General features: G+C 46.9%; 1 protein-coding gene across 1 annotated transcript in view; it reads left to right on the top strand.

Moving 5' to 3' along the window:
* Positions 1–23,664, top strand: part of LOC135054945 (zona pellucida sperm-binding protein 1-like) — a 43,532-nt gene that overhangs the window by 6,672 nt on the left and 13,196 nt on the right. Inside the window, exons 3-6 of the mRNA XM_063958439.1 lie at positions 17,442–17,769; positions 18,113–18,288; positions 18,367–18,464; positions 20,718–20,845. Coding sequence (XP_063814509.1) covers positions 17,442–17,769; positions 18,113–18,288; positions 18,367–18,464; positions 20,718–20,845 — 730 coding nt within the window. The remainder of the gene's footprint in view (positions 1–17,441; positions 17,770–18,112; positions 18,289–18,366; positions 18,465–20,717; positions 20,846–23,664) is intronic.

Genomic DNA, 23,664 nt, shown 5'->3' with positions numbered 1-23,664 from the left:
TTTTATTTTTTTCTGCTTGAAATCTGTCCACATTAAAACAATTAGCATCTTTTTCAACCCACAAGCTCCTAATACACTTATTTTATTTCCTAGTGACCCAGCCACTGGTTTAATATAAAGGGGATTTTTGTAGAAACAAACAGCACTTGTAAACACCTTTTATTTAGCCAGTAGGACTCGTTGTCAGAAGTGCCATGTTACCCATCCTCACAGAATTTTACCTTCTGCGATGCCACGTGCCAAAATCCTGCTGTTGGTCAGTGGCTGAGAGAGGCTGCAAAAGTTCAAGTTGTGTAACCCATACTACTAACACAAACGAATGAATATTGGGTTTACGGTGACTTGCTTGCATTAGAGCTAGTCTGCTCTCCAACAGGTCATGTTTTTAGAATTTCTTTAATCATGCACAGGTGAGTTAATCTAGTTTGCTGGGTCAGTAATTATCCCACCTGTTTTCCACAGACCTAAATCTTGAAAACATGACCTGTTGCTGTTACTTGGACTGAATTTGGAATCTCCTATACCAGTGCTTTTCAAAGCCAGTCCTCAGGACTGGCATCCCTACTAACAGTGTCTGTTTTCTAGATCTACTTTCTGGAGCACAGGTGTAGTCACTACCGACTGACACATTTTAAAAAGTTCCACTGTTGGTTGTGATTCTGTGAGGAAACCTGGAAAACATGCACTGTTGGTGTATCCTGAGGACTGGATATGAGAAGCACTGCCCTACACTAATCAAACTGATGGAGGCTGGTTACAGGGAATGATTATGCATTTTTCTCAGCTAGTACAGAGCACTTTGTTAGTATTATATGTGTATCATGCAATGGAGGTAGCAGAACAGACATATCACACAGCTCTGCAGTAAGCAAAATAAACCACTGAGTAGTTAAGCCTTTCAGCACCTACAGTGGGGATTGAAAGTTTGGGCACCCCAGGCAAAAATTCATTTTAATGTGCAAAAAGAAGCCAAGGAAAGATGGAAAAATCCCCAAAAGGCATCAAATTACAGATTAGATATTCTTAAAACATGTCAAAAAAAGTTTGATTTTATTTCCATCATCTACACTTTCAAAGAACAGAAAACAAAAAATGGCGTCTGCAAAAGTTTGGGCACCCTGCAGAGTTAATACCTTGTACTGCCCCCTTTGGACAGCTGAGACCTGGCAGTGTCATGGATTGTTCTCAATCATCGTCTGGAAAGACCAGTTGATGTCAATCTCAAAGGTTTTAAAAGCCAAGACTCATCTGACCTTGCTCCAACAATCAGAACCTTGGGTTCCTCTAAGCAGTTGTGTAGAACACTGAAACTGAGAATAGTTGACGCTCACAAAGCAGGAGAAGGCTATAAGAAGATAGCAAAGCGTTATCAGATGCCCATATCCTCTGTTCGGAATGTAATTAAGAAATGGCAGTCATCAGGAACAGTGGAAGTTAAAGCAAGATCTGGGAGACCAAGAAAAATATCAGACAGAACATCTTGCAGGATTGTGAGAAAAGCAATCAAAATCCACGTTTGACTGCACGATCCCTCCAGGAAGATCTGGCAGATACTGGAGTTGTGGTACACTATTCCACTATAAAGAGATACTTGTACAAATATGGTCTTCATGGAAGAGTCATCAGAAGAAAACCTCTTCTACGTCCTCACCACAAAAATCAGCGTTTGAAGTTTGCAAATTAACATATAGACAAGCCTGATGCATTTTGGAATAAAGTTCTGTGGACCAATGAGGTTAAAATCGAACTTTTTGGCCGGAATGAGCAAAGGTACGTTTGGAGAAGGAAGGGCACAGAATTTAATGAAAAGAACCTCTGTCCAACTGTTAAGCATGGGGGTGGATCAATCATGCTTTGGGGTTGTATTGCAGCCAGTGGCACAGGGAACATTTCACGAGTAGAAGGAAAAATGGATTCAATAAGATTCCAGCAAATTTTGGACGCTAACTTGATGCCATCTGTGAAAAAGCTGAAGTTAAAGAGAGGCTGGCTTCTACAAATGGATAATGATCCTAAACACACCTCAAAATCCACGGTGGATTACATCGAGAGGCGTAAACTGAAGGTTTTGCCATGGCCTTCACAATCTCCTGACCTCAACATAATTGAAAATCTATGGATAGACCTTAAAAGAGCAGTGCATCACAGACAGCCGAGGAATCTCAAAGAACTGGAAGACTTTTGTAAGGAAGAATGGGCGAAGATACCTCAAACAAGAATTGAAAGACTCTTGGCTGGCTACAAAAAGTGTTTACAAGCTGTGATACTTGCCAAAGAGGGCAGTACAAGGTATTAACTCTGCAGGGTGCCCAAACTTTTGCAGACGCCGTTTTTGGTTTTCTTTTCTTTTGAAAGTGTAAATGATGGAAATAAAATCAAACTTTTTTTGACATGGTATAAGAATGTCTAATCTGTAATTTCTCTGACGTCCTAGTGGATGCTGGGACTCCGTAAGGACCATGGGGAATAGCGGCTCCGCAGGAGACAGGGCACAAAATAAAAGCTTAAGGATCAGGTGGTGTGCACTGGCTCCTCCCCCTATGACCCTCCTCCAAGCCTCAGTTAGATTTTTGTGCCCGGCCGAGAAGGGTGCAATCTAGGTGGCTCTCCTGAGCTGCTTAGAATAAAAGTTTAGTTTAGGTTTTTTTATTTTCAGTGAGTCCTGCTGGCAACAGGCTCACTGCATCGTGGGACTAAGGGGAGAAGAAGCGAACTCACCTGCGTGCAGAGTGGATTGGGCTTCTTAGGCTACTGGACATTAGCTCCAGAGGGACGATCACAGGTACAGCCTGGATGGGTCACCGGAGCCGCGCCGCCGTCCCCCTTACAGAGCCAGAAGAGACGAAGAGGTCCGGTGAAATCGGCGGCAGAAGACATCCTGTCTTCAGACTAAGGTAGCGCACAGCACCGCAGCTGTGCGCCATTGCTCTCAGCACACTTCACACTCCGGTCACTGAGGGTGCAGGGCGCTGGGGGGGAGCGCCCTGAGACGCAATATAACAGTATATACCTTAGGTGGCAAAAAGAATACATCACATATAGCTCCTGGGCTATATGGATGTATTTTAACCCCTGCCATTTTTACACAAAAAAGCGGGAGATAAGGACGTCGTGAAGGGGCGGAGCCTATCTCCTCAGCACACAAGCGCCATTTTCCCTCACAGCTCCGCTGGAAGGACGGCTCCCTGACTCTCCCCTGCAGTCCTGCTTCAGAATCAGGGTAAAAAAGAGAAGGGGGGGCATTTTTGGCAGCAAATAACGATAATAACAGCAGCTATAAGGGAATAACACTTATATAAGGTTATCCCTGTATATATATATAGCGCTGGGTGTGTGCTGGCAGACTCTCCCTCTGTCTCTCCAAAGGGCTAAGTGGTGTCCTGTCCTCTATCAGAGCATTCCCGGTGTGTGTGCTGTGTGTCGGTACGCGTGTGTCGACATGTATGAGGAGGAAAATGATGTGGAGGCGGAGCAGTTGCCTGTGTTGGTGATGTCACCCCCTAGGGAGTCGACACCTGACTGGATGATTGTATTTAAACAATTAAGTGATAATGTCAGCAATTTGCAAAAAACTGTTGACGACATGAGACAGCCGGCAAATCAATTAGTGCCTGTCCAGGCGTCTCAGACACCGTCAGGGGCGCTAAAACGCCCGTTACCTCAGTGGGTCGACACAGACCCTGACACAGATACTGAGTCTAGTGTCGACGGTGACGAGACAAACGTAATGTCCAGTAGGGCCACACGTTACATGATCACGGTAATGAAAGAGGCATTGAACCTTTCTGACACTACAAGTACCACAAAGAAGGGTATTATGTGGGGTGTGAAAAAACTACCAATAGTTTTTCCTGAGTCAGAGGAAATAAATGAGGTGTGTGATAAAGCGTGGGTTTCCCCCGATAAAAAACAGCTAATTTCTAAAAAATTATTAGCATTATATCCCTACCCGCCAGAGGTTAGGGCGCGTTGGGAAACACCACCTAGGGTAGATAAGGCGCTCACACGTTTATCTAAACAAGTAGCGTTACCGTCTCCTGATACGGCCACCCTCAAAGAACCAGCTGATAGAAGGCTGGAAAATATCCTAAAAAGTATATACACACATACTGGTGTTATACTGCGACCAGCAATCGCCTCAGCCTGGACGTGCAGTGCTGGAGTCGCATGGTCGGATTCCCTGACTGAGAATATTGATACCCTGGATAGGGACAATATTTTGTTAACTATAGAACATTTAAAGGATGCATTGCTATATATGCGTGATGCACAGAGGGATATTTGCACCCTGGCATCAAGAGTAAGTGCTATGTCCATCTCTGCCAGAAGAGCGTTATGGACGCGACAGTGGTCAGGGGATGCGGATTCCAAACGGCACATGGAAGTATTGCCGTATAAAGGGGAGGAGTTATTTGGGGCTGGTCTATCGGACCTGGTGGCCACGGCAACGGCTGGAAAATCCACCTTTTTACCCCAGGTCACTTCACATCAGCAGAAAAAGACACCGTCTTTTCAAACTCAGTCCTTTCGTTCCCATAAGTACAAGCGAGCAAAAGGCCACTCCTTTCTGCCCCGGGGCAGAGGAAGAGGAAAAAGACTGCACCATGCAGCCGCTTCCCAGGAGCAGAAGCCCTCCCCTGCTTCTGCCAAGTCTTCAGCATGACGCTGGGGCTTTACAAGCAGACTCAGATATGGTGGGGGCCCGTCTCAAGAATTTCAACGCGCAGTGGGCTCACTCGCAAGTGGATCCCTGGATTCTACAGGTAGTATCGCAGGGGTACAAACTGGAATTCGAGGCGTTTCCCCCTCGTCGGTTCCTGAAGTCTGCTTTACCAAAGTCTCCCTCCGACAGGGAGGCAGTTTTGGAAGCCATTCACAAGCTGTATTCCCAGCAGGTGATAATCAAGGTACCCCTCCTGCAACAAGGAAAGGGGTATTATTCCACGCTGTTTGTGGTACCGAAGCCGGACGGCTCGGTGAGACCAATTTTAAATCTGAAATCCTTGAACACTTACATAAAAAGGTTCAAATTCAAGATGGAGTCACTCAGAGCAGTGATAGCGAACCTGGAAGAAGGGGACTATATGGTGTCTCTGGACATCAAAGATGCTTATCTCCACGTCCCAATATACCCTTCTCACCAAGGGTACCTCAGGTTTGTAGTACAAAACTGTCATTATCAGTTTCAGACGCTGCCGTTTGGATTGTCCACGGCACCTCGGGTCTTTACCAAGGTAATGGCCGAAATGATGATTCTTCTACGAAGAAAAGGCATTTTAATTATCCCTTACTTGGACGATCTCCTGATAAGGGCAAGATCCAGGGAACAGTTAGAAGTCGGAGTAGCACTATCTCAGGTAGTGTTACGTCAGCACGGGTGGATTCTAAATATTCCAAAATCGCAGCTGATTCCAACGACACGTCTACTGTTCCTAGGAATGATTCTGGACACAGTCCAGAAGAAGGTGTTTCTCCCGGAGGAGAAGGCCAGGGAGTTATCCGAGCTAGTCAGGAACCTCCTAAAACCAGGCCAGGTCTCAGTGCATTAGTGCACGAGGGTCCTGGGAAAAATGGTGGCTTCTTACGAAGCGATTCAATTCGGAAGATTCCATGCAAGAACGTTTCAGTGGGATCTACTGGACAAATGGTCCGGATCGCATCTGCAGATGCATCAGCGGATAACCCTGTCGCCAAGGACAAGGGTGTCTCTCCTGTGGTGGCTGCAGAGTGCTCATCTACTAGAGGGCTGCAGATTTGGCATTCAGGATTGGATCCTGGTAACCACGGATGCCAGCCTGAGAGGCTGGGGAGCAGTCACACAGGGAAGGAATTTCCAGGGCTTGTGGTCAAGCATGGAAACATCTCTTCATATAAACATTCTGGAACTAAGGGCCATTTACAATGCCCTAAGTCAAGCAAAACCTCTGCTTCAGGGTCAGGCGGTGTTGATCCAATCGGACAACATCACGTCAGTCGCCCACGTAAACAGACAGGGCGGCACGAGAAGCAGGAGGGCAATGGCAGAAGCTGCAAGGATTCTTCGCTGGGCGGAAAATCATGTGATAGCACTGTCAGCAGTGTTCATTCCGGGAGTGGACAACTGGGAAGCAGACTTCCTCAGCAGACACGACCTTCACCCGGGAGAGTGGGGACTTCACCCAGAAGTCTTCCACCTGATTGTAAACCGTTGGGAAAAACCAAAGGTGGACATGATGGCGTCACGTCTAAACAAAAAACTGGACAGATATTGCGCCAGGTCAAGGGACCCTCAGGCAATAGCAGTGGACGCTCTGGTAACGCCGTGGGTGTACCAGTCAGTGTATGTGTTCCCTCCTCTGCCTCTCATACCAAAAGTACTGAGAATCATAAGAAGGAGAGGAGTAAGAACTATACTCGTGGTTCCGGATTGGCCAAGAAGGACTTGGTACCCGGAACTTCAAGAGATGCTCACGGACGAACCGTGGCCTCTACCTCTAAGAAAGGACCTGCTACTGCAGGGGCCTTGTCTGTTCCAAGACTTACCGCGGCTGCGTTTGACGGCATGGCGGTTGAACGCCGGATCCTGAGGGAAAAAGGCATTCCAGAAGAAGTCATCCCTACTCTGGTCAAAGCCAGGAAGGACGTAACCGCAAAACATTATCACCGCATTTGGCGTAAATATGTTGCGTGGTGTGAGGCCAAGAAGGCCCCTACAGAGGAATTTCAACTGGGTCGTTTCCTTCATTTCCTGCAAACAGGACTGTCTATGGGCCTAAAATTAGGGTCCATTAAGGTTCAAATTTCGGCCCTGTCGATTTTCTTCCAGAAAGAACTGGCTTCAGTACCTGAAGTTCAGACATTTGTAAAAGGGGTGCTGCACATACAGCCTCCTTTTGTGCCTCCAGTGGCACCTTGGGATCTCAATGTTGTGTTGAGTTTTCTAAAGTCACATTGGTTTGAACCACTTTCCACTGTGGACTTAAAATATCTTGCATGGAAGGTGTCGATGCTGTTAGCCTTGGCTTCAGCCAGGTGTGTGTCAGAATTGGCGGCTTTATCATATAAAAGCCCTTACTTAATTTTTCATTCTGACAGGGCGGAATTGAGGACTCGTCCTCAATTTCTACCTAAGGTGGTTTCTGCATTTCACATGAACCAACCTATTGTGGTACCTGCGGCTACCAGGGACTTAGAGGACTCTAAGTTGCTTGACGTTGTCAGGGCCTTGAAAATATATGTTTCCAGGACGGCTGGAGTCAGAAAATCTGACTCGCTGTTTATCCTGTATGCACCCAACAAGCTGGGTGCTCCTGCTTCAAAGCAGACGATTGCTCGTTGGATTTGTAGTACAATTCAGCTTGCACATTCTGTGGCAGGATTGCCACAGCCAAAATCAGTAAAAGCCCATTCCACAAGGAAAGTGGGCTCATCTTGGGCGGCTGCCCGAGGGGTCTCGGCTTTACAACTTTGCCGAGCAGCTACTTGGTCAGGGGCAAACACGTTTGCTAAATTCTACAAATTTGATACCCTGGCTGAGGAGGACCTGGAGTTCTCTCATTCGGTGCTGCAGAGTCATCCGCACTCTCCCGCCCGTTTGGGAGCTTTGGTATAATCCCCATGGTCCTTACGGAGTCCCAGCATCCACTAGGACGTCAGAGAAAATAAGATTTTACTTACCGATAAATCTATTTCTCGTGGTCCGTAGTGGATGCTGGGCGCCCATCCCTACTGCGGATTGTCTGCAATACTTGTATATAGTTATTGTTACAAAAATTCGGGTTATTATTGTTGTGAGCCATCTTTTCAGAGGCTCCTTTGCGTTTATCATACTGTTAACTGGGTTCAGATCACAAGTTGTACGGTGTGATTGGTGTGGCTGGTATGAGTCTTACCCGGGATTCAATATCCTTCCTTATTATGTACGCTCGTCCGGGCACAGTATCCTAACTGAGGCTTGGAGGAGGGTCATAGGGGGAGGAGCCAGTGCACACCACCTGATCCTTAAGCTTTTATTTTGTGCCCTGTCTCCTGCGGAGCCGCTATTCCCCATGGTCCTTACGGAGTCCCAGCATCCACTACGGACTACGAGAAATAGATTTATCGGTAAGTAAAATCTTATTTTAATGCCTTTTGGAGATTTTTCCATCTTTCCTTTGCTTCTTTTTGCACATTATAATGAATTTTTGCCTGGGGTGCCCAAACTTTCAGTCCCCACTGTACTATCATAACTCCTGCACATGGACTACAAGGAGTGGCGGCAAGAGAGGGTGGGAGGGTACAAATAACCTGGGCCCAGGTCTGATGGAGAGGCCTAGGTCCATGCCTCTTGTGATTAGGCCATGCCCCCTAAAAAGTACCTGGGCTCAATCAGGCTTTATACTGCCCTTGCTGGGAGGCATGCCATGCTCCTGTGAGTGGCTGCTTCTCATGTGCTAGACATGCCCCTAAAGAGGTGTGGCCATGTCCCTATGTAGAGTTTTTATTTGGCACCTAATCTACACTCCTCAGACTGCAATAACTGAAGTCTAGGTTCTCGGCTACACCAACATAGGGGGATATCCAATTATCCCCGTCAAAACATCGGGTCTGAAAAACGTCCGCTTTGGGCCGTTGATCAGACTTTTTTCTGATGTTTCACAGTTTTTTGTGCTGCGGGGTACACTGGGCTCCACAACGATGGACAATGGGGTGTGGAGTAGGATCTTGATCCGAGGCACCAACAGGATCAAAGCTCTGACTGTTCCCAGAATGCACAGCGCCGCCTCCTCTATAACCCCGCCTCCCTGTACAGGAGCTCAGTTTTGTAGTTGGTGCTGCAGTAAGCAGGCACTTAACAGAGGGGCTGCTCCAGGCAGCCCTAAGAGCTTTTTTATGAAGAAAAAGTTAAGACTTCAAGGGCAGCAGCGGTGGTAAATGTCAGAAGACATTCACTGCTGCAGCTCCAGCTCTCCCCAGCGGCGCTGTACACTCCCGAGCCCTGGTTGCCGGGTAACTACAGCAGGAGGCTCCGGTTTTCTTCACGTCAGGCACACAACGGGGGCTCTCTGGGATCACGTGGCCGCGCTTCCGGAGGTGGTGAGTGTGTCCCGCTTGCGGGACCTGGTCTTTATCGCGATCCGGCGCGGTCAGTGCGAGGCGGGCTGCGCGTGCTGGCGGTGGACACTGGCAGTACAGGCGATCCCACTAGATCACCAGGGCATGGGTGCAGGTCAGGTTTTCTCTCTAAACCAGTTTAAAAAGAGCCCACAGTACCCAGTGGTTTTGCCAGCAGGGGGATAAGGCTTAGACATGAAGCCCCTCCCCCAGGGCACCATTTCCCGCAAATGTTCCCGTCCTGGAGCTGCATATCTGTCTATCCCTCACTCCCTGTCAGTGTCTGTGCACCATTATCCCTCAGCTTCACTGTTCCTGGGACTGCTTGGGCAAATCCTCCTGTGTAAAGCCGCCTGGTTGTCAGTGCTGTGACTTTACATGACACTTAAGCATTCTACCAGTCAGTGCTAGTTAAGAAAGAGTGCATTTAGTCAGGGTTTTCTAGTACAGTTACCCTGTGATATACATCCAGTTCTTACTGTGTAGTGTTATATCTATTGTGTCTGTATATGTATATGTGTGTATATGTATATATGCTAGTCCAGTGCAGTATTATTGTTAGTAATAACCTCTGCATTGTACAAACTGTGACTATCTGTGTGCATTTGATAGCTGAGTGGTGTCCATTTCGTGTCTTTCACTCAACCTGCTATCCCTATATTCTATAACCTGAGGGGGCTTGGTGCGTCAGGTTTTATATTGATATTGCATTTTCACAAAGATACTCTAATACGTATTTTTCTCTGATTTAGTCACCATATATCTCCTTTATCTCTGCTAGTGCTGACTACACTGCGCAGGGGTTTGGGTAGGAGGTATTGTGCTGCTGACAATTGTACTGTGGTACCTGATACTGCAAGTTATATCCTGTCTGCTTCTGAGGGTAACGGTTCTGGGTCTGAACACACTGCCGGTGTTGCTGAAGCCGCAGATCCCTATGAGGGGAATATAGCAGCTATGGGCTCTGGTTCTGGCGCTCCTTGCCCCCCAGTGGGACTGTGGCAACGGAGGCACATAATGACCCACCGTGGGCCGCTTTTTCCATGCTTCTCCATACAGTAGTTCATAAACTAACACCCCCTATGGGACCCCCGATGCCGGTACAACCGTTTGTGGTCCCTGCAGCTAACCCGCCGTGGGCGGACGATTTATCTGCTCAATTAAAGAAGTTGAACTAGTCCGTGACTACTAAAAAGTCTGACCATCGCTCACCTAAGTCCAAGGGGTCCTCTAAGCGACCGCTTGTCTCCTCACAATCCACTGCTGTCACTGACACCTCGTCGGATGAAGACGGCACTTACACTGACCCCACAGGTTCTGACTCAGATATGGCTGATGGGGAGGGTAGTTCACATGTGGATGTTCCTGATCTTTTGGAGGCTATTAAGTTGATTTTACAGATTACGGATGATCCCAAGCCCTCCGTCCCTCTTAAGAAACCAGATAGGTTCAAGCGTCAGAAGGTGGTTAAACAAGTTTTACCTCACTCTGACCACCTGGTGGATATACGTCAGGAACCCTGGGAAAACCCGGGTACGAAGTTTGTGCCTCAAAAGAAGATGCTGGCTCGCTATCCCCTCGTGCCAGAGCTGTCTAAGAATTGGGAAACGCCTCCTCCAGTGGACTCGCATGTGGCTAGGATGGTGGTTTCCTCAGCTCTGCCTGTCACTACCGTCACGTCTCTAAAAGAGCCTACGGATAAACGTGTGGAGGGTTGTCTTAAAGCGTTTTACACAGGCCCACTATTGCAGCTACATTGGCTGCACAGACTATTGAAGCATGGGCCTTGAAGTTAGAAGCTGAAATCTCCTCTGACCATGCTAGACAATGCTTGTCATATATTGTCACAGCTTCTCGTTATATTAAAGAGGCGGCTTCTGATGCCGGTATCCTAGCAGCCAAGGCCTCTACTATGTCAGTCCAGGCTCGCTGGATATTGTGGCTGAGATCCTGGTCTGTGGATCTTGACTCTAGAAAAACCCTGGAGGTACTCCCTTTCAAGGGAGAGATTCTGTTTGGGGAGGACTTAAATAAGATAGTGGCTGACTTGGCTACTGCCAAAACTGCCTGTTTGCCAAATACCGCTCCTTCTGTGTCGAAGGCTAAAGGTACTTCCTTTCGCCCCTTTCGTCCTTCAGGTAAAGCAAAAGGTCAGGCGTACAACAAGCAGGCCCACACTTCCAAACCTGGTAAGCCAAAGCCCAAAAGAGCTTGGGCGGCCCGCTAGCCAGCTTCCAATGCCGATAAGCCTGCCGCATGACGGGCGGGCCTCCCCCTCCTCGATTTTGCCAGACAGACATCCCGTTGGACCAGACAAAGGCAAACACTCTCCATTCGGTGGTACAGACCCTCCTGGATACAGGAGTCGTAGTACAGGTGCCTCTTGTGCAGAGGGGTCGGGGGTACTATTCTCCGCTGTTTTTAGTCCCGAAACCGAATGGGTCCTCCCGGACCATTCTCAACCTCAAGGCATTGAACAGGTTTGTGAAGATTTCCAAGTTCCGTATGGAAACCCTTCGCTCTATAGTTCTGGCCTTGGAACCTGGGGACTACATGGTCTCCCTGGACATACAGGATGCTTACCTGCATATTCCTATAGCAGCGTCACATCAGAAATATCTGAGGTTTGCTATTGGCAACCTCCATTACCAGTTTCGGGCGTTACCCTTTGGTTTAACAATGGCTCCGCGAGTCTTCACCAAAGTCATGGCGGTGGTACTCCGCCGTCAAGGGGTCAGGATACTGCCGTATCTGGACGACTTGTTAATCGTGGCAAATTCCCCAGAACTTATCCTACGTCATCCAGATATGACGGTCCGGTTTCTACAAGCCCACGGGTGGCTCATCAACTGGAAGAAATCCTCCCTGATCCCTGCTCAGAGCATGGTGCATCTGGGAGCGCTATTGGACACTCACAACCAGAGGTTGTTGTGTCATGAGAAAGTCCTGAAGCTTCAGGACAGGATTTGTTGCTTCCTTTCTCGTCCGCAAGTGTCGATACATTCGGCGATGCAGGTGCTGGGCCTCATGGTGTCAGCATTCGACATGGTGGAGTATGCTCAATTCCATTCTCGCCCCCTCCAGAGGCTGATTCTAGCCAAATGGGACTGCCTGCCTCACCGGATCAGGTCTCAAATGATCTCATTGTCTCCGCAGGTCCGTCTGTCGCTGCTCTGGTGGCTCCAGGACCAACAATTGTGCAGGGGCCGTCCCTTCTGGATATCCTACTGGGTCCTGTTGACGACAGATGCCAGTCTAAGAGGTTGGGACGCGGTGCTGGAGCAACACTCCCTTCAGGGTCGGTGGACCAAGGAGGAGTCCCTCCTCTCAATCAACATTCTGGAATTGCGGATGGTCTTCAATGCATTGAACCTAGCCCAGCATTTAATTCAGAACCGTCCTGTTCAAGTGCAGTCGGACAACATCACCACAGTGGCTTACATAAATCATCAAGGCGGCACTCGAAGCCGTCTGGCAATGAAGGAAGTCTCACGGATTCTACATTGGGCGGAACGCTATCTACCGGCCATATCGTCAATATTCATTCCGGGAGTCCTGAATTGGGAAGCGGACTTTCTCAGTCAGGACGTACATGCGGCAAGTGGGGCCTCCATCCAGAAGTTTCAACTCCTAGTGGAAAAGCGGGGTCTTCCAGACGTAGGTCTGATGGCATCTCGACACAATCACAAGGTTCCGGTCTTCGGAGCAAGGACAAGGGATCCTCAAGCTGCATTCGTGGATGCGCTGGTGGTACCGTGGAGGTTTCAGCTACCGTACGTGTTCCTTCCGGTGTCACTCCTGCCGAGGGTAATTCGGAAGTTCAAGCAAGAAAAAGGAAATCTGCTTCTCATAGCTCCAGCGTGGCCCAGACGGCACTGGTTCTCAGACCTGCAGGGCCTATCAGAGCATCCAATTCTACTTCCACAACGCCCAGACCTCCTCGTTCAGAGCCCCTGTGTCTACCAGGACCTAGCCCGGCTGTCTTTGATGGCGTGGCTCTTGAAGCTTCCGTCTTGAGGGCTAAGGGTTTTTCTAAAGAGGTCATTAAAACTATGTTGCGGGCCCGGAAACCGGCTTCTGCCCGGATTTACCATAGGGTCTGGCATTACTACTTTGTTTGGTGCGCTTCTAACAGTTATGACGCTTCCAAGTTTAGTACAGCCAAACTTTTTGCTTTTCTGCAACCGGGCCTGGATTTAGGCCTGCGTCTGGCCTCCCTCAGGGTTCATATTTCTGCCTTGTCGGTGTGGTTTCAGAGAAAAATTGCGACTTTACCTGATGTTCATACTTTCACTCTGGGTGTGTTGCGTATCCAACCTCCCTATGTCCCACCTGTAGCTCCTTGGGACTTGTCGGTGGTTTTGGAGGCGTTGCAGGAGCCTCCGTTTGAACCACTTGGTTCAGCTGATCTTAAGTGGCTTTCCCTTAAGGTGGTGTTCTTGCTGGCTTTTGCCTCTGCTAGAAGAGTGTCGGATTTGGGGGCCCTTTCCTGTAGTTCCCCGAATCTGATTTTTCACTGTGACCGGGCGGTACTTCGGACTCGTCCCGGTTATTTACCAAAGGTGGTGTCCTCGTTCCACCTTAATCAGGAGATTGTGGTTCCGGCCTTTCTCTCCTGATTTGTCTCCCAAAGAGCGGTCTTTGGATGTGGTACGGGCTCTCCGTATCTATGTGAAGAGAACTGCTTCTATTCGAAAATCTGATTCTCTTTTTTGTTTGGATTTCACAAATGTGGCTGGCCTGCTCACAAGCAGACTCTGGCCAGGTGGATTAGAATGGTGATTGCACATGCTTATGTGAAGGCTGGTCTGTCAGCTCCTGTTCATATTACGGCCCATTCTACTCGGTCTGTTGGACCTTCTTGGGCGGCCCAACGTGGTGCGACCCTTGAACAATTGTGCAAGGTGGCTACGTGGTCCTCCGGGAGCACGTTCATTAGGTTCTATGCCTTCAATACTGCCACTTCCCAGGATGCTTCCTTTGGACGCCGGGTTCTTGTGCCCGCTACAGTGCGTCCCCTCCCATAAGGAACTGACTGCTTTAGGACATCCCCATTGTCCATCCTTGTGGAGCCCAGTGTACCCCGCAACAGAAAATGAGTTTTAGGGTAAGAACTTAGTTGTTAAAACTCTCTGCGAGGTACACTGGGCTCCACAAGGCGCCCTCCCTGACGCACTTAGCTTCTTTGTGTTGGTATGGCATTAGCCGCTGACACTTCTCCTGTGAAAGTGTGGTGTATGTGGCTACTAACCGTTGTCGTCTCTTTTCCTGCTACTGCATTGGGCTGGTTAACTAAAAACTGAGCTCCTGTGCAGCGAGGTGGGGTTATAGAGGAGGCGGCGCTGTGCATTCTGGGAGCAGTCAAAGCTTTGAGCCTGTTGGTGCCTCGGATCAAGATCCTACTCTACACCCCATTGTCCATCCTTGTGGAGCCCAGTGTACCTCGCAGAAAGTTTTAACAACTAAGTTCTTACCATAAAACTTCTTTTTTTTTTTTTAAGAGGCTATCCTGTTAAATAGTGTCTAAAAAAACAAAACAAAACAACCCTTTCTAACGAAAACAGTGAAACCTGTGTTTTCGGGTGAAACAGCCCCATTTTTGGACGAAAACGGGGCTGTTTCCGGGAATTCTGCTTCGCCTTGCGGAGGCAGGTGAAACAAAATCTCTGATAAGCCGTCATGTGCCGCTGCTTATCGGGGCTAATTAGATGGCACCCGGCAGGACAATTAGCCTCGGTAAAAAAAATTGGGCTAATTGGTTATCCCCCATAGTATGTAAATGAATGAATGGGTTAACACATAGTTATATTTAATGATGTACTAAGCTTTGAAAAGTTATACATTTCACGGTGGTAAAGGGGTCTATTTATTAAGCCTTGGATGGAGATAAAGCACCAGCCAATCTGCTCCTAACTGTCCTTTTTCAAACGTAGGGCTAGATGCATCGTCGCTTGGAAAGTGATAAAATGGAGTGAAAAAGTCCCAGCCAATCAACTCCTAACTGCCATTTTGCAAACAGTCTGTGACATGGCAGATAGGACCTGATTGGTTGGTACTTTTTCACTCTCCATTTTATCACTTTCGAAGCAATGATGCATCTAGCTGACAACCTGTAACATGGCGGTTAGGAGCTGATTGGCTGGTACTTTATCACAGTGAAATTTATTACTTTTCAAGGTTTAGTACATCTCCCTAAAGCTGCATACACAGTGTGATATGAACTACCGATATGGACTATATAGTCCATATCGGTAGAAAAAATATTACATATCGCTCTGTGTATACAGCTTGCGATACAGATGCACTCAAGTTTGACTAGAAAGTTGACAATCTAGTGCATATTGGTATTGACCGATAAAAGCCTGCGATACAGATATATGCCCCCCTGTAATATAAGCCCAGTATTTAAATTAGCTATTTCTAGTACAGGTTGAGTATCCCATATCCAAATATTCCGAAATACGGAATATTCCGAAATACGGACTTTTTTGAGTGAGACTGAGATAGTGAAACCTTTGTTTTCTGATGGCTCAGTGTACACAAACTTTGTTTAATACACAAAGTTATTAAAAATATTGTATTTAATGACCTTCAGGCTGTGTGTACAAGGTGTATATGAAACATAAATGAATTGTGTGAATGTACACACTTTGTTTAATGCACAAAGTTATAAAAAATATTGGATAAAATGACCTGCAGGCTGTGTGAATAAGGTGTATATGTAACATAAACGCATTCTGTGCTTAGATTTAGGTCCCATCACCATGATATCTCATTATGGTATGCAATTATTCCAAAATACGGAAAAATCCCATATCCAAAATACCTGTGGTCCCAAGCATTTTGGATAAGGGAGACTCAACCTGTATAGTCAAAATCATCCATAGACAAAATTGCACCGTGTGTATAGTCCATATCAGAGGTTCTGGACAAGTTAAAGGAAAATTGCAAAGTCAAAATTGGCCATAACCAGAGTGTAGGACCGGTTATGGTTAAGATTAGTGATGTGCACCGGAAATTTTTCGGGTTTTGGATTCGGACGCGTTTTGGCAAAACCTCCCTGAAATTTTTTTGTCTGATTCATGTGTGTTTTGGATTCGGGTGTTTTTTTACAAAAAAACCTCAAACAGCTTAAATCATAGAATTTGGGGGTCATTTTGATCCCATAGTATTAACCTCAATAACCATAATTTCCACTCATTTCCAGTCTATTCTGAACACCTCACAATATTATTTTTAGTCCTAAAATTTGCACCGAGGTCGCTGGATGGCTAAGCGACCCAAGTGGCCGACACAAACACCTGGCCCATCTAGGAGTTGTAATGCACTGTCCTACTGTATGTATGTATGTATGTATGTATGTATACACATACATTGCGCACAACTTAAATGCACCACAGGTATGGATGGATAGTATACTTGACGACAGAGGCAGGTAGAGCAGTGGCCTACTGTACCGTACTGCTATATATTATATACTGGTGGTCAGCAAAATTATGCACTGTACTCCTACTATATATACTACAATGCAGCACAGATATGGAGCGTTTTTCAGGCAGAGAACGTATAATACTGCTGGTCACTGGTCAGCAAAACTCTGCACTGTACTACTCCTATATAATACTGGTGGTCCCCAGTCCCCACAATAAAGCAGTGTGAGCACAGATATTTGCAGCACACTGAGCACAGATATGGAGCGTTTTTCAGGCAGAACACGTAGATATTTGCAGCACACTGAGCACAGATATTTGCAGATCCCTGAACATAGAACTGAGAGGACGCCAGCCACGTCCTCTCACGATGATCTCCAATGCACGAGTGAAAAATGACGGCGACGCGCGGCTCCTTATATAGAATACGAATCTCGCGAGAATCCGACTGCGGGATGATGACGTTCGGGCGCGCTCAGGTTAACCGAGCAAGGTGGGAGGATCCAAGTCTGCCTCGGACCTGTGTAAAATGGGTGAAGTTTGGGGGGGTTCGGATTCCGACGAACCGAACCTGCTCATCACTAGTTAGGATAAGGCTTTAAAAAACAAAAACCATGTGTTGACCATTTGAATGTTGAACTTTCGACACTGCCTATTGACAGTCTACCATGTTACTGTCAATCTCAGTCCACACCCAGGGAGTAGACAGTAAATGTCTACTGTACTAGTGACTGGAAAAAGTCAGCCATTGTCATTTGAGACGCATTAAAAAATGCTTCACTCAGACTCGAGGTTAATTATCATTTGAAAAACGGCAATATGTTCAGGACTTTGCCCCAGAAAAGTCATAGTATTGCATAGTTTCATATGAGTTGTGGCTATTAGGAGTAAGCTGAATGGTTTAAACTGTGTTTTGTTTTTTGTTTTCTTCCCGAACAGGATGGTTTGTGGCTTCTCCGTGTGAGGTTGATTGGAGATGTGAAGACAGAAGACATTGATCTAATTTGTCCCAAACCAAAATCAAAGCACGATAGGGTAATTCCCCGTACTCACAAGCCCCGCAGTACCAGGTGGACCACGCTTAGCACACCTGTTGCCAAAACTCTGACCAAAAGTCTTGAGACAACAGTACACCATACAACGACCAATGTGATTCAGGATGATGACCGTAACAAAGTAACAATACTGCCAACAGTAGGTCACCGAACTAAGGAAATGGATATCGACATATCTACAACAGGCCCACCACCAACTGCAGAGCATTTAGGTGAGATCTGTGTAATGGAATTGCTGTCGCTTCTTTCTCCCATTGCATTGCTGCATGCTTTCAGGCTCTCCAACAGATGTTCTGCCAGTATTCAAGCACTGTCCCACCAGGAAGACTATAGTGACTGATTTAGTCAATCTTGGGTCCGACTCCCACTTACTGTGGTCATGGCTCCATCATGATGCTATATATAGTTTACAACTACTGACATAGCTCTGCTTGGGTATTTTGATATGATCCTAAACTCTGGGCAGACCATATCCTTGCTTTGGAGCATCACTTCTTTCGCAACCCTTAAGACTTTTCTTAAGTGATCTTCTTTCCAATTTTATTTTCTCTGTAGTGTCAGTAACTTGCTTCCCTGACGGGAGTTTCCGGTTGACCATCTCTCGCTATGTAACCAGTCCACCCTTGGAGTTGGCTTCAGTTGAACTGGATCCTGGCACATGTCCCTCCCCTATTTTGATGGGAGACTTCTTGGAATTTAATGGTCTCCTGACGACATGTGGTAGGCACCGGGTAAGGACTTATTAGGTGTGCCTGTGTACATAGCCTCGCATTGATACTGATGATGGCATCAGCCTGTCTGTCTTTCAGTTTTCCGAAGGTCAGCTGGTGTATGAGCTGTCTCTAACCGTAAAGCCGAATATTCTGGTCTCTGCTTTAGGATCTATAACCAGAGACGGTGAGGTCAGGTAAGTGTTATATTATAATAGTGTATGTTGGATGCTTTACTTTCTAATCTAATTTAAGGCTGAAACTGATGTATTTATGGGTTACCATCGTCTGGGATCCTGACGGTCAGCATCCCGGCACTGAGATCCTGTCCGCAGAATGGCAAGTGCAACGAAGCGCCTTGCGGGCTTGGTGGAGAGCACAGTTTATATTCCCACTCTATGGGTGCATGAGTGGGAACAGTCCCTGTTAGTTGGCTGGCGAGATGTCTGGATCTGTATTGTGACCGGTGGTCTCCTGACCACCGGTCACATAACTACATCCCGTATTTATACTATCCCTTTAAAAACAAGTGGCGGTCAGCTGTGTTAATGAGTTCATGCAATAGTTTGTACAACAGACACGTTCCAGTGTAAAGTCAGTTTGACGTTCAATTAAGCCTTTTTTGTTTTAAAATCTAAAATTAACCAGCTAAATTTACTGTATGCATTTGGAAGAATGGAACATCCTTTTTCCAGCTTCTTGCCTGTCCTGTTGGATGTGTTAAATTCATCATAGACATATGTACAGGTACACCCATTAGGGCTCCCCAACCTATCAAATAAATTGTAAGCATTGGGATTGGCAGACAATGAACCCATCAGTGTACTTATGGGCTGGGTGGTTAAGCAGTGACATTGGTGTGCGCTCCAATTTAGCGCAGTCATGTCATCGGCCAGTCCCCAGGAAGACGCGTTACCTGGAGGCAGGGTAGATATGCTGTGCAGGGGACAAATTAAGTGTGGCCACGAGCGCTGAGAAGAGCGGTGTCCCAACATGGAGACGTCTGATAAGAAGTCCTAGGAGCAGAGCTGGAGGGTGTGGAAAGGTTGGTTGCCCAGGGGTACTCGGGCGCTTTAGGTATGAGATGTTTCGCCAAGCTGCAGTCTCAGGAAAAGGGAAGTCACTCCCGTATGTAATGCACAAAGAGAAAGGTATTGAGACTGCGCTGAATTTGATGAATACAACAATGTTGATATATTAAATCAGTTTTATTCCTAAAATAGTTACAGTAGGTATATATTAAAAACTAGATGGGTAAAATGAGCACATGTCAGAAACAGTAGGTATAATTTCTAATTTGCAAATTTTCAAATAAACATTCTAAGGGGTTACCCAATTCGCCAGGTAGAGAAAGAGTTTGTGGAGATTTATGCATTGACCGTTCCAGATATTTTTCCCTGTAATGTTATAGTCCAGCTTTAAACAACAGTCTCAGAATTAAGCAAGGTCCAGTGGATGGACTATTTACCGTTAGAGGGTAATGTGCTCCAGAATCTTTGATGGAGAGCTCCTCATGCGTTACGGTTGGTACAGTCCTTTATGAAGTACTTGCTATATGCAGTCCGAGAATTTGGAAAGGCCGTCTGGACAAAGGTTAGGGAAATGGTTCGGTCCTCCTTCAAATCGATTCCTGGCGAGTGTCCCTGGTTCACCTGACGCGTTTCGCTGCAATCAGCTGGCAGCTTTATCAAAGGTACCCTAGGAGCAGAGCTGGAGGGGTATGACTAGTACAATGAGGGATCACTGAGATCAGGTGAACGGACTGTGGTAGGGGAGAAGACCGCAAACCTCTTACTGACACCCCTTTCACACAAACTACCAGGTGAAGAAGTTCTACCCGGTAATTTACTGCTCAACATGGGTCCTTTTTCTGTGTGAAAGGGTCAACCTGGGTTGAAATTCCTGGGACTTCGATCCAGGAATTTACCAGGGTTGGAGACCCGGGAATTTCGATCTGGGTTGACCCTTTCACACAGACGAAATACCTGTGTTGATCTGCAAATTAACGAGTAGAAATTCTTGCCCCGTAATTTGCTTGTCTGTATGAAAGGGGGGTCAGGAAGGGACCGGCAAAATGACCCGACACTGAAAAGGGTATGAGACTGTACAAGCTTCTAAAATTGGTCCAGCCTACACTAAATGTGCATGATGAGATTGTGGACTGTGCATCTGTATGTTAAACCAGGATTAATGCACTTGGTGAGTTCTCATGTTCTGGAATTTATCCACATGAATACTTATGAGCTGCACAAAGAACTGAAGCAGCCTCCCTGCAGTAAAGGCTTTATTATCATCCTACTATGTATTAAGCAGTGAAGGACCATACTGGCATTGGGTATGGTAAGCCGGCGGCTGGGATCATGGCTACAGTTGTTCTACCTCTTAACACATGTAATGCGTGTATTGTAATGCTTTCATGTTCACTCCTCTTCTTTTTTTTTTTTTTTAAGGATATCTGCTCAGTGCTCAAGCAATAGCACCATCTCTGTATGGGTGACTTCTCATGTGGCTTCTCCACCTCCGCTTCCATCCGTGTCAAACAGCGGAGAACTTGGTGTGGAGCTGCGCATTTCTAAAGGTACCCAGAACGCATACACTGCACTAGTAATCTACAATAGTTCCAGGTGGAGGTCTGGCTGTGGTACATGTACACTAACATTAAGCTGAACTAAAGAGCCAGATTTCAAAGGGCAGATGTACTAATCATTTGAGAAAGATAAAGTGGATGATGATAAAGTACCAGGCAATCAGCTTTTAACGGTCATTGTACAGGCTGTGTTTGAAAGTTGACAGGAGTTGGTTGATACTTTATCTCCAACTTTATCTCTCTCCAAGGCTTAGTACATAGACCATTGACATCATAAACAGGTGCATTAAATAATACTATCTTGGTTGTGTGTTTTAACCAAGAGGGGAGATTAGGTAAAAAGTACTGTACTTACTCCTGATATTCTAGCATCAGTGTCTGTAGACCCAGATATAGCTTTCGGTACTTAAAAGTGTGTGTGTATATGTAACTTGTTCTTATACAGAAGGTTATGTACAGTACTAAGTGGGACATGTACTAAGCAGTGATAAAAGTAGAGAAGTTGCCCATGGCAACCAATCAACTGCTCTGTAAATTTTAAGTATGTAAATTCTAAATGTTACATCAATGCTGATTGGTTGCCATGGGCAACTTCTCCACCTGTTAATTTCTCCACTTTTATCACTGCTTAGTACATGTCCCCCCTTAGTTTTGTAGAGTGATAAAGTTGAGAGATAAAGAACCAGCCAATCTGCTCCTGTCATTTTTCAAACACAGCCTGTAACATGGCATGTAAGAGCTGATTGGCCGGTACTTTCTCTCTACTTCCTTACTCTCAAAGGGTTAGTACATCTTCCTCTGTGAGTTACTAGGATTGGTTACCCATATACATGTAGCTGGGAAATCCTGATGTAAACAGTCCTCTGTGATATACACACAATCCAGGTCCGATGAATTATGGGGGTGTATGGAGGCCTCCATATAAAAACAGGCGCAACATCATGGCCGCACAAGGATGACCAGCTGCCCAGGTGGACACACAGTTGGCCATAAGTCATGAATATTAAAAATTTTGATGCAATTTTCTTTTACATATTTAGGGAGACACTGGGGCAGATAGTGTAGTGGTGTGCATGCCCACATGTCACTAGCCACACCCACACTGCACTGATCACACCTCTTCCCCTTCTCACAGTACTATGTTCATTGTTTCCAGTCCCGGGCCTATGTGGCCCTTAATCCGGCCCTGCACACAATACACTACTGAGTAAGGCACATGGAGTATCCCAACAATGTCCCCCAGTAAAAAAAGTATCCTTGCAGGCACACTGATGGACACAGATCACTGCTGGCTATGTGCGTAGTGACCCAGTGAGCAAAAAGCGGTGGTCAACGGTAGTCTTTGTTCTCATTAAATGCAAGTCCAACGTAAAGATCAAGATCTGAGATCTGTCCTGTGACGGGTGGTCTTCAGTTTGCCAGTGGCCGGGCTCCCGACGACCAGCATACCAACGCCGGAATCCCGACCGCCGGCATACCGACAGCTTTTCTCCCTCTTGGGGGTCCACGACCCCCCTGGAGGGAGAATAGATAGCATTGCACGCCACCGTGCCCGCAGCATGGTGAGCGGAGTGAGCCCGCAAGGGGCTCATATGCGCTCGCCCAGCTGTCGGCATGCTGGTGGTCGGGATTCCCGCGCCGGTATGCTGGCCGCCAGGAGCCTGACTGCCGGCATAACATACTACACCCCCCAGGACTTGGCCAATCCAGGAAGCAGCCAACTTTTCCCAGTGCATGCCATTTGCTGATGTGTGTCTTCCCATAGTCACCATGTCTGTTCAACCAGTATCCCTCTATTGCAGGCATTCCCAACCTCTGTCCTCAAGGGACACGAACAGTCTGGGTTTTAGTGAATCCAAGCACAGATGGTTAAATCAAAATAACGGAGTACTAATTAAGTCACCTGTGCGCAAGTATGGCTATCCTTAAAACCTAGACTTTTAGTGTTCCATGCGGATCATGGTTGGTCTAGTGATTGTGTGCTCCCACGGGTCGTTAATATCTTCTGGTTGGCCGTGCTGTACGACCAACAAGAAGATATTAACAATGCAGCATGGCATGTTAGATCGTACCGTTATAGCACTGCATTGTACAGTGTGTATAGGTGGCACGATATGTGGGCTGGCATATCGGCTGGGAACACATTGCTCTGATGTGTACCCAGCCTTAGGAGCTGATTGGTTGGTACTTTATCCCTCTCCAATACCCCTAAATATTATAGAAACCTTTTCCATATCATTTACCGCACATTAGCTCAACCATCATGATTACTGCAGGGTCCATATTTTGTTAATTTCTCTGACGTCCTAGTGGATGCTGGGAACTCCGTAAGGACCATGGGGAATAGCGGCTCCGCAGGAGACTGGGCACATCTAAAGAAAGCTTTAGGACTAGCTGGTGTGCACTGGCTCCTCCCCCTATGACCCTCCTCCAAGCCTCAGTTAGATTTCTGTGCCCGACGAGAAGGGTGCACACTAGGGGCTCTCCTGAGCTCTTTGTGAAAGTTTTAGTTTAGGTTTATTATTTTCAGTGAGACCTGCTGGCAACAGGCTCACTGCATCGTGGGACTAAGGGGAGAAGAAACGGACTCACCTGAGTGCAGAGTTAATCGGGTTTCTTAGGCTACTGGACATTAGCTCCAGAGGGACGATCACAGGTTCAGCCTGGATGGGTCACCGGAGCCGCGCCGCCGTCCCCCTTACAGAGCCAGAAGAGCGAAGAGGTCCGGTGAAATCGGCGGCAGAAGATGATCCTGTCTTCAGATAAGGTAGCGCACAGCACCGCAGCTGTGCGCCATTGCTCTCAGCACA

This window comes from Pseudophryne corroboree, chromosome 3 (genome assembly GCF_028390025.1).
Source record: "Pseudophryne corroboree isolate aPseCor3 chromosome 3, aPseCor3.hap2, whole genome shotgun sequence".
Lineage (NCBI taxonomy): Eukaryota > Metazoa > Chordata > Amphibia > Anura > Myobatrachidae > Pseudophryne > Pseudophryne corroboree.
Note: the sequence above shows the minus strand (reverse complement) of the source record. Positions and strands in the feature narration are given on the sequence as shown.